Consider the following 17,781-nt stretch of genomic DNA (forward strand, 5'->3'; position numbering starts at 1 on the left):
TACAAATATGCCACAAAATCTGCTGAAAAATGCCTTGCGTGCAAGTTTTTCTGTGTTTTGGAATTCAGCGAAAAAATTCCAGTCAGTCAATGTAAGTTCTGATCCATACCAACTGGAGTAGAGGTCAAGCATATATGCATCCTCATTATAAAATTGTACAAGTGGGGTTACAGAAACATTTAATGCCTTATTTAACAACTGTAGGGGACCTAGAAGTCACACTAATCTAGCATTTATAACCTATCCTGTCGGTAGAAGATACATTTTTAATGGACCCTTGTGACATTATTTTGTCCATATATAATGTAAAGATGGTGATCTAACATTTAGTAGAAATTCACAATTGTCCAAAGGGCAGAATTACAAAAATTGTGAAATTGGTAATTTCACCCTTTGGGGAATTGGGTTTCTGCTAAATTAATTTAATTAGGAGACATAGCAAAAATGATTCTTCAGCGACGAATAGGAATTGACCTCTCCTGCCACCTATTGGAATTAGCAATCCTAAAAGTCAATTGTCTAACCTTTAAATGAGCCTTGCCACATGACTTGGGATAAAAGCCAAACCAGAATCTCAATTTGCAGACACGTGTTTCAGGGTGTTGCCCCACATCAGTGAAAAGCATGAGATCCGATTTGGCTGTATGAGAGGCCTCTGATTGGAGCCTCCTAACCAGGCTGCTCTTTGGTGCATTGGCCATGCCACTATTGCTGAACATTACATTTACAGTATACTACCAGCCACTTTTATTACCAGTGATGTTGCCAAGTGGGGCAAGCAAGCGCAGAAAAATACAAAAAAAAATCCCAGAAGGCTCAAGACTCCAGTTTGGTGAAGCATCATGACAATTATAGTAGATTCTTTGCAAAAAGACTTAAAAAATATCTGAGATCCAGGATCTAGATTATTCAATAAAGGTGATTTGTTAGAATTTGATTAATGCCCCTTGTCCTGGGCACAATGCGGAGGGCATGCCTTGTTTTCTCCCATTAAGCCTTGGATTTATTTGCAGTTTTCTATCTTCCTCCATCTCATCAGTACACTCCTTTTATCTCCTCTCTGGGCATCTTCTTACTAACCATTCTCCATAAAGGGATCTCATTTGTCTCTTCCACTACAAGCTCCATTTGAACCATTGCCCATTGGCTAGCAGAACAAGTTGTCCCACGGAGGCCAATTCTATTTTATACTCTCACAAAACACCAAAATGCACACAGATACAATGACTACTGTTTGTACAAAGCTTTAATGGTTAAAAGGAGCTTTTTTTGTGTTATTAGCAAAAAAAAAAACCAAAGGGAAATATAAAATACAGTAACAATTGCAACAGTCAAAATTTTCATACACTTCAAAAATATAGATAATACATATATGGATATTTATATATAAGGTCTATTTGAATTTCAAATACAAAGAACTGCCAGATAAAATGGCTTTTAAATACAATAAGCTATAGAAAAATATATATATGCTTTACAAAAGACGCTTTATATTACATATATACAAAGGCGGTGGCTGACATCATATTAAGAGTCTGGGTTTACCCTACGGGTATTAATCACCTCATTGTTGGGAAGTTGCCAGCTAGGAAATATTTGGCTTAAAGTCTACTTTCTTACAGGAGTGTTGTGTCTCGTAGACATAGGAGGGGAGCAGGTTATACCATTTTATGGCCATTAAGTGATTAACATGCAGTGCCCCTTCTAATACAAAATTAGGTGAGACAGGACCAAATGTCAGTGCTCTTTAGTGCCATTTATAACCCTATTCAGAGTACAGTTCGGTGGCAGATGTTTGGAGACTAGCAGGGAAATCCCTGGTCACAGCTATTATTGCTGCACAGTCTTCGTTTGCTTGCGCTCTCTTGGTGATAAAACGTGTAGCTTGGTGAGATGCCAGCTTTATTAATTAAGCTGTACTTGTGGCCTGAAGACTCTTCTCTCGTCTGCCAGCACCGGCAGGAATGTGAATAAGTTTGGTCCCAGATATATTTCAGTCTGATTGAGACAGCGAGACAGTCAGCTCAGTCTCTTGTATGTCTCATTTTGGGGTTTGCTCCACAGCTGAGTATTCGGCTTCAGATACTTTAGAGGAGTCAATGAGCTTGGTAAGGCCAGTTTTCGAAGAGTATCGAAAGATGAAGGCTTTCATGATCTCATAGCGGTAGTTTCGGTGAATAAGACTGTACAAGACCGGGTTGATGCAACAGTGAAGGAGTGAGTAGCACTGAGTGATATTAAGGCCAGCATAAAGAAAATTGTCTAGTAAGCAGCTGAAGGGCAAGAGGTGGAGGAAATAAAACACATCCAATAGCACCATAATATGGTAGGGCAACCAACACATCATGAATACTACTACGTAAGAAACGATGAGCCTTCCACTGATTCTTCTCTCTTGGTCCACAGAAGATGATGAGGACGATGATGAGGAGGATAATGATGAAGATGAGGAAGATGACAAAGTCCATGCCAAGAGGCAATAGAAGACTGCAATGATTGCAAATGGGATGATGAAACCCAATAAAATGTTTAGGATTTCCGTTCCGAGAAGCCACTCTTTGTATGTATGGTCTGGGTACATGGAGCGACAAAAAGTCTCATTCGTAACAGGAGAAGACACGGTTTTTAAATAATATGTATCTGGAAGGGAGACAGCAAAGGCAACTAGCCAGACAAGTACACAAACCAGCCGGCGTATAATCTGTCTCCTGTGTTTACTAATGGTTCCACGTAGAGACACAGACAAATAGCGGTCAACGCTCATGCACGCCAGAAAGAAAATGCTGCTGTAGAGATTGATGGAGAAGATCAGGTGGGTAACCTTGCAGGTCATCTCACCCATTGGCCACTGGTTATGCTGAACTAATGAAACAATCCATACGGGCAGGGTCAAAAGTACACAGAGGTCAGCCACAGCCAAATTGAAGATGTACAGGTGAGTTTCGTAGCCGCTAGTCTTAGACTGGAGATTGAGCCAAATTACTACAGAGTTGGCCAAAAGTCCTATAACGAAGATGAAGATGTGGACAATGGCTAGAGAGTAGAGCAAGGCGCTCCTGTTCAATGTATTAGGGCATAAGACAGACTCCAGGGTGATGCAGTCTCCAGAAGAACAGCTGATGTTGAGATCGCTGGAGTTGATGCTGTCCATGTAATCCATGGCGGCAACAAAGTCTGCGGCACTCATTGGTGCAGATGGTGGGAAATACAACCTGTTGATGAGACAACATGGTTAGAGTTTGACAGTAAGATCATGTGCTCATTACACAGTAAAATTGATTTATATAAAACTATGTATGCAAGTAGAACTAACATTTACTAATTTAGTTATGAAAAACATACTGAGAAAAAATAAAATAAAAAAGGTCTCGTCACCATTGTCATTACAAGACCCATCATGCTTAGGCAGCAAGCGGCTAAAAATTGCAGCTGGAGGGGAAGTTTACACAAGTCAGATTTACCAGCCCATTTTCTTACAATTCCTATAATCCTTGAAAGCCCAGTCTATAACTGACATGACAGGTTTCTGACAACAGCATTAAGTCCCAGACTCTCAAAACCTACAAAAGCTTGACAAAACAGAAACAGAAAAATGGCAGGAAATCAGTGCAACAATGGCAGAATGTCAGCGAGATACAAAATAGTTGGGTTTTTTTTGCGTTAATTCACAGAATAACCAGCAAATAATTATGTTTAGACAACAACGATGGAGGCAAAATAAGCTCAAAAGTCATCAAAAGGGTATTAAATTACATAGATGCCGCAGAATGGTCATAACTTCTGTTGTTGCATTTACAATATTTCCGAGTGGAGCTTATTGAGGTATCTGATCATTTAGGTCTTAAGTTATTAATAAAGGGGCCAATTCATCAGCGAATTTGTGCCTTCTTTGGACTGATTTTCTCTTTTTTGCTGTTTTTATTGCAGGGAGGGATGGATACAGCCAACATTAAATGTTTTTGCCCAAGTTATCATTTGGACCTTTTTTTTTTTTTTTAATTATTTTTATATGTACAGTTAAAGACTAATGTGGGACATTTTAAAAAGAATCGTACAACTAAAATGGCACAAAAAACAGGCAAAAGAAAAAAAAAAAAAACTTTAAATCTGCAAAAAATGCATTAAACATTGTGTGCCATTTTGATAATTTTGGCACAGAATACACTAAGTCAAAAAGAAAAAAGACAAAACAAAAAAAAAAAAAAAAATGATGGATTGGGCTTAAAGTAGCAAAACATGTTGCACAGAAACGTTTTACCATTTGCTATTTTATATCGCTCTCACCACTTTTAGAAAGTAGGTGTAATCTGAGTGTAGTTAGCTATGCAAATAAGGTGTAAACCAGAACTGAAACTTTTTGGGCTTCTTTTTAAAAAGTTGCAAAGCACTCCTGGGGTGGAAGAGGCGTGTAAAGAGTGGGTAATCGTGAAAATTTTTTTTTACCAAATTTAACAAGAATTCAGCGACAATGATAAATTTGATGCAAATCATGGAAACGTAATGACAAGCAAAGCAGACTTTAAAAAATTCCCCTCGTGATAACTTCCCCAATAATGTATCACATTCTTGCCACAAACATAATAGGAAGTGGGATCTCCAGACACCGATAAATAGCTGCACACATTGAGAAATGCAGTTTTCCTCATATTTTATACATGATAGCTATGGAGATCAAAGAAGAAGACGACAATGTGAAAAACAGATACTCTCCACCTCTTTTGCTTGCCAGGATTTTATAGTAGTCCCAGATAAATAAAACCAGCTAGAAAAATAGCTGCACAGCATGGTAACAGCAAAAAGTATTACTCAAACTTTGTGTATCCGACGATGTAGTACTAACTATAGAGTGCAGAGTCCATTTTTTTACCTTTTCACATAAGGCTTTTTTTTCCCCAGCAGCTTTACCTTAATGGTATTTTACAATGGCCTAATGAGCAACCTTAAGGTATCACAAGTGTTTGACTGCTGCAATTTGCAAAGTATTTAACGATAACCCCATCATCATTTAATGTAGGCTAAACCCTGGCTTTTTTTATGGAATCATCAGGGGTTTATTTTACTTACTTATATAGCGCCATTAGCGCTTCACAGACATTATCACCACTGTCCCCATTGGCGCTCACAATCTAGATTTCTTATCAGTATGTCTTTGGAGTGTGGGAGGAAACCAGAGAACCCGGAGGAAACCCACAAAACACGGGGAGAACATACAAACTCCTTGCAGATGTTGTCCTTGGTGGGATTTGAACCCAGGACCTCAGCGCTGCAAGTCTACAGTGCTAACCACTGAGCCACCTTGCTGCCCTGCTGCTTCCACGTCCTCCTCCACTTGGGGTTCGTATTTAATCTGTTTCAGAAGTAGAACTTTCAGCAGAAGCACTATCAATTTTTATGGAAATTTTCTGATGCATGTGAAAAAGTTACCCCGAGAACTGCAGAAATATATTCCCTAACACTCGCCAGTACTGTCACCCTTGTGATTTGCGGCATTGAATAAAATGATCATTTTAGTTGTTGATGTTGGTTAACAAAACTCATGGAGCACAACTTAGATGACTCGTACGACCAGATGTAGTCAGGACTACTATCCTATTATTGGTCACTCATTCTTGCAACATTTCCGTGTGTTGGAAACAATGTGGACCATCTAATCATTACCCTATCCTGATGGATTGGAAACTCTCCGTTTATATAATCTGTGCACAAACTTTGATCTTTTGAATTTATTATGATAAAATAAAGTAGTGAGAAAAAAAGCCTCTCTTCATTCTGAAGACTTGAAAAACACTCGTCTACAAGCAACAGGAAATCAGTTCAAAATGACCCCAGATCTGCTTTTCTTTTTACACGTGCCCTTTGATGACTAAATGACCCTTAACCACATGTGCACAAGCCCATACCCTCTACCCCTCCCCCTAATAGAAAAAGATGTAGCACAAGCCCAGCAAAAAAGAGCGAGGACAGACGCCATCCAGCCATTAATGGGTTAATGTGGGTAGGTAGTAAAAGATGTGCAAGTGAGAAGTTGTCACTCCCAGGTTATGACAGTGACCTGATATTCATTCTTGGATTCTGACATTGACCTTAATTTCTTAGTTACGGAAACATTTCACCAAACACTAAACAGTAAAGCTGGGGGTTCCAGCAGAAGAATGCCCCATTTCTGGGGGACTTTGGGAACAAGTTGGCAAAACAAATTAAAACATAACTAAGCGCGATTATTATTTTTAAATTCATTTGACATTTTCACAAATATTAAAACTCCTAAAATTTAATTTTTATTATTAAGCCATAGTGTTTTCTACACTATAAGTAGGTAAAGCTTTAAAGTTTAGATCTTTAACAAACTCTGCTAATCTGATTTCCACCATTGATACCCTCTGACACCATGCCCTGTGTGCCCAACAGATTAGGACATTAAAGAGGATATGGGATCCGAAAATTGGCAGATTAAGAGGCATCACCTCTCTGTACACATACAATGGAAATGGACCCTCCCTAACCTACATGGACACAATTGTCTATTAGGCTAAATAACATGAAAGGAGAGGCTTCTAATTGAAGATTGAATAAAATATAGGTTAAGCTCATTGAAACACTGTATGGCCGCCTACTCTAAGTGGTGTTTTTTTTTTGTTTGTTTTTTAAAGAAGCCCTCCCATGTTTTTTTTTTTTTAACTAAATCTGTGTACATAGTGTAGTATGCGTGTTAGCACAGACTTATCCAGGATCCAGCGCCTATTGCTGCTCTTCTCAGTGACGTCACCACTCTGCAGATTCTCTGGGGGAGGAGGGGGTCGCACTGCGCTCTGCGTCACCCAGAAGCGGATTTTACATTGTAAGTCTATGGAGGGTCAGAACGAGGCCCCATATACTTACATTGTAAAAGACTACCGACTCACGCATATAGTGATCCGGATAGTTGGTAAACAGAACAATGCTGGATCCCGGCGATAGCAGCGGTAGGCAAGTATAACACATATACATATATATATATATATATATTACACACCATTAAAAAAAAAAAATTAGATATATATTTACTGAAAACATTTTCAGGAACTGAAACTTCCACATTCTTGTAACAGACACCCTGTTATATAAGAATAAGTTGTCCTATCGGAGATGAGCAGTAAAGTCTCGTTTTTTGGAATCACTGACAGCATTGTATGTATGTATGCATACATACACACACACACACACACACACACATATATACGGTATATACACACACACACAAATATCTTCATGGGAGGGCTTGTTCACGAAGGCCTCATCTTGTGGCTTTTTTACTGTTTAAAGGGCTTAAAAATGCTGCAGCTAGATATTGGCTGGAAGGCAATAGGAAATTATGAACCACAGGACATAACTTTTTATTTTCATGTGACTTCAAAAGCGCAGCATGTGTTAGGTATGTTGTTTTCTACCGCTTTGTTTTTCCCCATAGACTTCCATTATTCTTATTATTCTTAATATATGGGTTAGGCCTAGTTCAGATTTCAGTGTACTGACTTTTATATGCACACACATGACCAATATAGGCTGTGTGACGAATTACATCTCAGAATTTTCACACTGATGATGGACTTGGGTACAAAAATCAGTTAATAAAGGGGTTGTCCAGGACTGATATTGCTGGCCTATCCATAGTAAAGGTAATTAATATGAGAGCTGTGGGGGTCCGACAACCGGAACCCTCACCGAGCAGCTGAAAACTGCAGGGCACAACAGCGCCGAGCATGGTTTAGTGGCCATTGCAAGTACTGCGCCTTATCTCCCACTCACTGAACGTACATTGTTTGATCTGGCCCCTGCTGGAGCAATTCTCAGATGATTTGTGGTTGGGCTTGGTGTCGCACCCCACTGATCTCATACTGATGGCCTATTCTATGAATAGGTCATCTATATGTCAGTCCTGAACCACACCTTTTTAAAGCATAAAAAAAACTACAATAAAACCATATGTAGAAACTCAAGCCGCGTCATTCATGATTATTTTGGACAAAAACAAAAAATGTATAAGACCTAAAAGAGACAGAGAGACAGAGAGACAGAGAGACAGAGAGACAGAGATAAAATCTCAACAGACCTAGAAATTACAGAACATACAGAACAACCTCTGTAATTAAGAATCTTTCTTCTCCTAAACAGCTACTTGCTCACATATGTTTCACATGTGTTTTCACCATGAAACTAAGAAGGAATGTAAAGGTTTTCATTACATATGAAGATCCTGTAGAGGGTTATTGAGTGGAAAATCCTGAACAGCGCTCTAGAAAATTGAAATTTCCATTCTAAATACCAATTAGTCACCTTGGCTGAACTCAAAAATACTAATGTTCCTTCAATTGTAATCCCACAGACCCAGCTCGGGTCACAAATCCATGTGTTTGTATAAAAAGATGGACTTATTCTTCTCATTCCTCCAGACAACAAGGTAAACCTTAATGGCAGAAGCACTCAAGGAAAGTCTGCCAGAATTAGGCCTCAGACTTTTTTTTCTCCACAAACACTTTCCATCTGTGGTTTTCACGGATAAAACAGGCATCTATTATAGTCTATGCAGCTGTTCACGTTTCAGTATTTTATTGTGGACCATGTGTCTGAGGGGAAAGGGAAAAAAAAAAAAAAAAAAAAAAAAAAAAATCGGGACATGTCCGTTTTTTTTTTTTTTTTTTTAATCCATGTCACGGATCAATATCACTCACCCATACAAGTCTATGTGTCTTTGAAAATCATGGACAGCACATGGATGCATCAGAGTGTATTCGGTGCACAGTTTGTCTCAGTCCTTGAGAAAGCCAAGGGCGAAATGGGGGTCCTGCATCATATGCCATTTCTCTTCTATAAGGCTTGTTATTTTGGTAACATGCATATGTATGTGTAGTGTTTAAATTTTTGTACTTCTACATTTATTGTTCCATTTAATAGATATATGTTAGTTTTAATTTCTATGTAATGAGAATATAGCCATTAGCCCCTCCAACCCATACGTCTTATGAATACGTTTGTGGTGAACTTTCTTATTTTTTTTCTGTGTATTGCTCCCCAAAATTTTAATATATTTTAATTGTACGTACCAATAAAATTAAAAACAGCTTCAGCTTTTATAGCGGCCTGTACTGATGTTATTTTACTATAGAACCCTACAGTGACTGCAGTTTGGTTTAGCAGAACTACTTTGATCTGAATATTTTGATTATACTATGGCTGAATTGGCGAGTGCATCCCATGCTTATTGTGAGCCGCAAGTACTCCATGTGCTACTGCGGTGCTCGGTGGAGCGCAAGAGCAGAGTCGGTGTTAGACCCTGCGCAAAAGTTAAAAGTGGAACCCCAAGTGCTAAAATATTGCACCATCACACAGAAATATTTAGGTTGCAGTTACACGAGCAGCACAGTCGACTATATTGAAGAAAGTTGGCTCGTTTATTGGCCTCTTTACACCGGTTGACAAAATGATTGGCACAGAACGATCACTAATAGATTAATCTGTCCTCATACATGTTATCAGCATATCTGCAGTTTTCCCCGAGCGATGTGCTGCCAAGAGCAATGACTTTTGTTCCAGCATAAACAATCCAATCACTCGATGAATGAGCTGCATTTTGCTCGTTCACTGAGTGATTGCCGACATGTTTACACCTATGAACTCTAGTCTGTGATCTAGGGATTTATAAATGTGGATACTACACTCACTGTAAGACACACAGATATATATTTTACACACACACTATAGAGGATTTACCACTGTCTCCTCCTAGACTCCCGCAGGATACAGGACCTTTGGTCACATGACTGATGTCATCAAATGTCCTGTATCCAGAACTTGAATTATCAATGCAATCTCCGCTTGTAACTGCTGGGGGCTCTTATTGGGACAGGGATCCTGGGTAATTCCCCAGTTTCTCCCCCCATGCCAGCCCTGTGCAAGGGCAATGCTTCTAGGGACCAATACATAAATAATATAGGACCAGATTCATTAGGGCTGCCGTTCTGCAAGCTAATCTTAATAAGGGGCTTGCTGGAGTAAGATACGCCCAATTCATTAGGCAGTGCACATTATTTAATAAATTTAGCGCATCTTACAACTGGCATGCATCTCTGTCGGAAATGTTACTCCAATACATTTCTTGCATATAACACCACTAAAGTGGCATAAAGTTTGATGACATTGTTGGGCGGGCTTGGCCATGTAACGCCGCTAGTGATGAGCTCAAGTGCTCTTTACTCGAGTTTGTACATATCTGAGCATCATAGGCTGAGTATCACGAGTGTTCGAGTGAAATGTTCAAGTCTCCGCACCCTCATGTTTCACAGTTGTTAGGCAATCTCCCCACGTTTTGTGGTTGTCTGTGTTTGTCAGGCAATCCCCACATGTTTTGTGGCTCTCTAACAGTCGTGAAACATGCAGCCACGGGGACTTGAACATGTCACTCAAACACCCACGATACTTGGTGCATACCCGAGCACCGTAGGCAAACTCGAGTAACGAGCACTTAGCCGGCACAGCTAGGCACACTTTGGCAAAGCTGGCCGGGGCTGGAGTAAAACCTCCCAAAAGTTGTGAAGTAGCTGCAAAATTCTGGTGTACACACCTTAGTGAATCAAGCCCAAAAGGGTCTAAAGAAAATGGCATCAGTTTATTCAAAACCAGAATTTTTAATAACTTGATTTTAAAAAGGGGAAAACCACCCCAAGTTAATTAATTAACAATGGCAAGTATTGCTGTTACTAATAGCCAGAAGACATTCACTGCCCTGTTTTCCCAACTAATGGTACATACATTTACTTCTCTTCAGGCAAAAAACAACATATGGGATTGGGAGGGGTGAACTGCAAAGTTCAGAAAGGTTAAAAGCAAAGGCCTGATTTTCACACCATTCTTCAAAGTCTCTTACCTACCAGGCTGCCTGCTGATAAAGCTTTACAAAAGGTGACGGTGGCAAACCTAGCAGCTTCTCATGTGCCCTCACCGTCAGGGGGCTTCCTATCTGTGCCATTAGCTGGGCGTCATTATTCAGTGCTTGGTTTTCTCAGTCCCATCTTCTCTCTCTGCAGTGATGCTTTCATTGATTCCTAAAAACGAGACTTTACTGCTGATCTCCGATAGGACAACCTATTCTTATATAACAGGATGTCAGTTACAAGAATGTGGAAGTTTCAGTTCCTGAAAATGTTCTCTCAGTAATTATATAACAAGCCACGTTGCTGATATTCAGGTGAAGTCACGGATACTACAACTCCGTATGGTGGAACCGGCTGTCCGCGGGGAGAACACAAACCAGAAAGAATTAACATAGCATAAAGAATAGAAATGGGCACATTTATTCGAGTGGAATTGAAGTCAACTCAATTTACAAAAGTCCACATTCTGGAGAATACAGTTTTTTTGTATTATCCGACATTGTAGGCTTACCTTTGAGGATATGGAGCCTTGCTGAAAACTTTTCCTGAAAGGACAGGATGGATGAGTCTAAAAATGCCCCAGTGGCCATTTTGAAAATTGCAAGATTACATTTATTATTTTATTTTTTAATAAAGACTGATATGAAAAAAAAAAACATTGCCATTTTTTTAATGCAGATTTAAAGAATAGGTCATTTTCTGGTGATGATAGATTTAAGGTGAAAGTTAGAACTGGAAGATCCTATTAGCTCCAGTAAGTCATGGATCTGTTTATTAGTGGAAATCCTTGCTCTGAGCTCCGAATACAACTTCAGAGCAGATTATCCCCCACCCAACTCTGAGAGGACCAATTCAAAATGATCACCATATTGAACCATGTAAGCACACTACATGTCTAGTGTTACTTTGTGAATAAGGTAAACTTCTACATAATATAGCATGAATGGTTATTAGGAATCAGAACTTCCGAAAATATTGGCCTATGACCGCCATACACATTAAATGTCGAATGTTGGATGACTTATCACTCCGGACAACTCCATATGAATTCTCAGCTTGGCTGAATGCTCCTGTATTCTATGAGAAAGCCATTGCCAGACTGTTCTGGCATCAGCTTACTTCATTGAGAACAGAACCGGCTATTAAAAAATCCTTCCCTACCCTGCCATCACCGGTTGGGGGAGAGTTAGGAGACCCTCATACACATTACTAACAGACAATCCCACTGATATCGGTGGCTTCAGATTATGTTAGTCTAATATTTATGGAGACCTTTACTGAATAAGATCTGAAAGAGTTGACGTGATTTGCCACAATAACTGCAAGTTTTTCAAAAATGTACAGAGATTTGAAGAATGAGGAGAAAATCATGTGATCAAACTTACTAAATGAGTGCTATGTTTTGGTGCAAGCAGGGCTGTGGAGAGTCTGTCTATTTTGGTGGAGTCGGTATAAAATAGACCGACTCCTAAAATACTGTATATAATAAATTGGGTAAAGTAATACAATGTAGGATGTGCTGTAAATATTTTCAGAAGAATTTGGGAAAGTTATGAAATGTCCTATAAATGTCTGTTCTCTTCCTGATCTAAGGATCTCAGCTTTTAGTTGAGATGAATCTGTGCTGCACTTTATGTACATGCTGAGTAGTGAAGCTCCTCCTCCAGTGCTGTCGAGTCAGAGTCAGAGAAATGGAGGAGTCAGTAGGAGCAGGGTCGGCGCCAGCACTCGGCGCACCCAGGCAAGTGCCAGCGCCCTAAGCAGGCGGGGGGCCCACTCACGGTCAGGCACCCCACCGCAGAGGAGAGCGGTTCAGCGCCCACTCCCCCCCGCTTGCTCAGGGCCCCGGCAGCCGGCACAATACTTGCCTGTCCCCGTGCCTCCGCAGCAGCTCCTGTCTCTTCTGCGGCTGCTGCACTGTGACGTCTCAGGTCAGAGGGCGCAGTGACGTCTTTACACCGCGTTCTCTCCTGAGCAGTCACAGCGCTGAGCGGGAAGACGCCGGCGAAGCTGAAGTCCAGAGCAGCGGCAGCAGGTGAGGAGAAATGAGGTGAGTATTTGATTTTTTTTTAATGTATGGAGGCATTGGGCATTATAAGGGAGGGGGGGGAGTGTGACATCCTGCATGGGGCATTATAATGAAGGGGGGGGGGGTGTCATCCTGCATGGGACATTATAAGGGGGGGTGACATCCTACATGGGGCCTTATGTGTGGGGAACAGCCTGCATGGAGCATTATATGGGGGCCAGTATTCTGTATGGAGCGTTATATGGGGGTCAGTATCCTGTATGGAGCGTTATATGGGGGCCAGTATCCTGTATGGAGCGATTCGCCGGTTTCTGAGCTGTTGTGTATTTTTCTATAGATATCGCACATGTAATGTAAGAAGTGAAATCTTCGGCATTGTATATATATATTTTTTTTTTCTCTGCGGTATCTGTGCATCATGAATCGTGGTGTGTGTTAAAGGGGCCCACTGAGACTTTCGCCCAGGGCCCAGAAAAACCTGGCCGGTTCTGAGTAGGAAGGTTACTGACTCCACAGACCTGCAAGAAACAGTCACTAGAACTGGTATCCCGATCTCCGCTCCTCCTCACTGTACCACAGCCAAGTGGCCATTTTCCGTTGGCCCTATAAACATTTAATGCAGCTGAATGGATCCCATTCTAGAGATTGTGAGGGACCATCACATATTTATTACCCATCCTCTGAATAACTGATTGTCAAATTCTTTTTTTCATGGAATGATTCCTTTAAGGGTAGGTGAACACAACAGTTTTCTCTCCATCCGAGAAAAAAGGGTCCAATTATGCGGAACAGGGTTTGATCAGTTTTTTCTCAGAGGTGGAGATAAAAAAAAAAAAAAAAAAAAGTTTCTCCACCCTCTTTATTAGTTTAGCTTGCAAACATGGATGTCATCCTAGGGCAGTCTGATGTTTTCCACGAACTCAATCTTTCATTGTTGATTTTAATCGAACACGTAACAGATTTTTTCCTCAGACCACGCGATCAAAGAAAAAAAAAAATCATATACAGTACAGACCAAAAGTTTGGACACACCTTCTCATTTAAAGAAATTTCTGTATTTTCATGACTTTGAAAGATCCTAGTTACTTACCGGTAACGGGATTTTACAGAGCCCATGACAGCACCACCTGAGAGAGGGTATCCGCCCACCAAGGACAGGAACCTACTGAATAAAAAGGCGGTACCTCTCCTCCGCATCAGTTTTTTGTTTCAGAGCATGAGAGGGCCTCCGAAGACAGGTTAATACATAACCACCACCTCAACATATGTACTAAACACCTTAAAAAAAGTGCACACCACAGTGATAAAGGGGAGGGAATTAATAGGGTGCTGTCATGGGCTCTGTAAAATCCCGTTACCGGTAAGTAACTAGGATCTTTTCCCCTTCTCCCATGACAGCACCACCTGAGAGATTTATAGAGATTAAATACCAGAGGGAGGGATCACCGCTTGCAACACCCTTCTACCAAAGGACAGATCAGTAGAAGAGGAAAGGTCAAGACGGTAATGTTTGTAAAATGTAGCAGGGGATGACCAAGTTGCCACCTTACATATAATGTCGATGGGCACATCCGCCTTCTCAGCCCAGGAAGCAGCTACCGCTCTGGTGGAATGGGCCTTCAGGTTCTCAGGAACCAGCAGATTGCTAGAAGAGTAGGCTAAGGTAATAGTATCCCTGACCCATCTAGCTATGGTCCCCCTTGTAACCTTAAGTCCTTTCCTAGCCCCCTGAAAGGATATAAATAAAGCGTCACTCTTTCTCCAGGCTTTTGTCACTTCCAAATACTGGACTAACACCCTCCTAACATCTAAGGTGTGAAGCTTATATTCCTCAGAATCCCTAGGATTAGGATAGAAGGAAGGGAGAGTGATTACTTGCGTCCTATGGAACTTGGAGGCTACCTTTGGAAGATAGGCCGGGTCTGGTCTTAAGATTACTCTATCCATACATACTTGAGTGAATGGATGGTTAACGGATAGTGCATGTAAGTCACTGACTCTACAAGCTGATGTCAGGGCCACCAATAGCGCAGTCTTTAAAGTTAAGATTTTTTCTGAAACCTTCTCTAAGGGCTCGAAGGGAGGTTTGGTTAATGCTTCCAGAACTAAATTAAGGTCCCAAGGAGGCATTCTTGGAACAGGAATAGGTCTGGATCTATGACAGGCTTTAATAAATCTAATGATCCATCTATTTGCTGCCAAGTCATAATTATACAGTGCCCCCAGAGCCGATACCTGTACCTTAAGAGTACTGGTGGCTAGTCCCATGTTTAACCCCTTTTGGAGGAATTCTAGTATGGCCTCAATAGGAACCCTCCCTTTGGCAGACTGACCCGAGGTAGACAAGAACTTAGCCCAGGTTCTACCATAGATTCTAGTTGTTATCGGCTTTCTACTTGCTAGAAGGGTAGTAACAAGATCTGGAGAAAACCCCCTTTGCGTCAATAGCGACCTCTCAAAATCCAAGCCGTCAAATGCAGGCCCGCTCTTTGGGGATGACAGACTGGGCCCTGCCTGAGGAGATCCGGGATGTCCGGAAGAACCCATGGATCTGCTTGGGACATTCTCTTCATCCAAGTGAACCATGGTCTCTTGGGCCAGAACGGGGCGATCAATATAACCCTCGCCCGTTCCTCTCGGATCTTCCTCAGGATAGTAGGGATCAGTACTAAAGGGGGAAAGGCATAAGCTAGAGTGAAATCCCACTGAATCTGCAGCGCGTCCACCGCAAACGCCCCCTCTTTTGGATTCAGGGAGCAAAAGGTTTCGGTCTTCCGATTGTGTCTGTTTGCAAACAGATCTATCTGGGGCTGTCCCCACCGATCCACAATCTGCTGAAAAACAGCTGGATTCAACTCCCACTCTCCTTGTTTCAAGATGTGACGACTCAAGAAATCGGCCTTTATGTTCTCTTCCCCTTTTATATGCAGTGCCGAGAGCGTAACCAGCCGACTCTCGGCAAACCTGAAGATCTGATCCGCTATTAACATCAGAGGGAGAGACCTGGTACCCCCCTGATGATTGATGTAGGCGACTGTTGATCTGTTGTCTGACATTATCCTGACGTGAGGACCCTGAAGAACAGAACTGAATTCTTTTAGCGCGTTTCTGGCTGCCAACAGCTCTTTCATGTTGGAAGAGAGGCTTGTCTCGCTGTCCGACCAGAGGCCTTGTACAGAACGATCCCTTAGGTGAGCTCCCCAACCTTCCGCACTTGCGTCTGTTGTAATTGTATCCGACACCTGGAAGGTCCAAGGAACCCCCAAAGATAGGTTGACCGGAGATGTCCACCAGTCCAGGGAGTTGATCACAACATCTGGAAGAGATATTTTCCCATTCAGGTGACCTTTGAGCCGCCTGTCCGCTGCCAGAATCTCCTGTTGAAGACATCTGGAATGGTGCTGGGCCCACTGAACCGCCGGAATGCAAGACGTCATTGTACCCAACAGAGACATTGCACTCCTCAGGGTGATGGTCGGATTGCTGACAATCTGAGATGTTAGGGATCTGATCTTCAGTTTCTTTTCCTCTGGCAGAAGACAGGTTTGGTTTTCAGAGTCCAGAATGAGACCCAGGAAAGACTGAACCCTCTTTGGTTCCAGCCTTGACTTCTCCAGATTTAACAGCCAACCTAGGCGTCTTAGACTGGCCATGACGTCCGCCAGGGCTAGAGCACACAGTTGACTTGATCTGCCCACTACTAAGAAGTCGTCCAGATAAGGGATGACTAAAATATCTTTCCCTCAAGTGCGCTGTGACCTCCAGAATGATTTTTGTGAAGACTCTCGGCGCCATGGAAATGCCAAAGGGAAGAGCTGCGAACTGAAAATGCCTTACGTGCCTGCCGAATTGTACAGCTACTCTTAGAAACTGTTGATGATCTGGCAAAATCGGGACGTGGTAGTAGGCGTCCTTCAGATCGAGGACGCACATAAAACAGTTCGGAAATAACATCTTTATGGCTGATTTTATTGTTTCCATCTTGAAAGGCCTGTAGATTAAATGGTCGTTCAGTCTCTTTAAGTTCGCAATGGTCCTGAAGGAGCCGTCCGGCTTCTTTATTAGGAAGAGGGTCGAATAGAATCCTCTTCCTTGCTCGGGTGCAGGTGTTTCCACCAGAACTCCTTTCCTGAGCAGAGAGAGAACTTCCTGCTGTAAGGCTATCTGTTCCGCTAAACCTCTGGGGGCTGATATTTTGACAGTGTTCTTGGGCCTGCTCTTGAACTTCTTTCCAGCTACCTTGGTCTCTGTAGTGCCGGCGTCCCTGCCCTCTGCTAGGCAGGGACGCTGCTCCCCTCACCGCTCTGCTCCGTGCCCGGCATCTTCTCCCCGCTCTGCTGTCAGCGCGCGCTCCGTCCCGGCGTCCTCCTCCTGCTCTGCTCTCAGCGCGCGCTCCTTCCCGGCCCCTGTGCTTAGGGCGCGCGCGCGCGCGCTCCCCTCCTCTTAAAGGGGCCGCGCGCGCCGCCCTAAAGAGTCCCCGGCCAATGGCCGGAGGACTTCATCATATATAAGGCACCTCCTCCAAAATGGAGGTGCCCGAGCAATGTTGTTTGCACCTGTGTCTCACCTGTGCTTCAGCCCTCAGGTCCCGTTGCCAGTTACCTGCCAGTTTCCTGCTAGTTACCTGCCAGTTACCTGCCTGATTCCTGCCTGAATACTTGTTACCTGTCTGCCAGTCTGAGGTCCGACGGTCTGCCTTACTACTCCTGTCAGTCTGTCTAAAGGACCAGCCTGCCCGCTCACCTGGGAGCGCATATCAGCTACCTGCCTGCTTGCCTGAGGTCCGACGGTCTGCCTTACTACTCCGGTCAGTCTGTCTATGGACCAGCTTGCCCGCTCACCTGG

The 17,781-nt window shown here is 42.4% G+C and overlaps 1 protein-coding gene across 2 annotated transcripts in view; it reads right to left on the minus strand.

Moving 5' to 3' along the window:
* Nucleotides 1-1,228: 1,228 nt before the first annotated feature.
* ACKR3 (atypical chemokine receptor 3) overlaps nt 1,229-17,781 on the minus strand; it is a 33,794-nt gene continuing 17,241 nt past the window's right edge. Inside the window, exons 2-3 of one of the 2 annotated variants that reach the window (XM_073646701.1) lie at nt 11,419-11,452; nt 1,229-3,212 (exon numbers count right to left, since the gene is read on the minus strand). In XM_073646701.1, coding sequence (XP_073502802.1) covers nt 2,042-3,187 — 1,146 coding nt within the window. In that variant the 5' untranslated portion in view covers nt 3,188-3,212; nt 11,419-11,452 and the 3' untranslated portion in view covers nt 1,229-2,041. The remainder of the gene's footprint in view (nt 3,213-11,418; nt 11,453-17,781) is intronic. The other variant, XM_073646700.1, reaches the window with a different exon arrangement.

The sequence above is a fragment of the Phyllobates terribilis genome, unplaced genomic scaffold, assembly GCF_046119375.1.
Source record: "Phyllobates terribilis strain yellow unplaced genomic scaffold, ASM4611937v1 Scaffold_9__5_contigs__length_417890890, whole genome shotgun sequence".
NCBI classification, from domain to species: Eukaryota; Metazoa; Chordata; class Amphibia; order Anura; family Dendrobatidae; genus Phyllobates; species Phyllobates terribilis.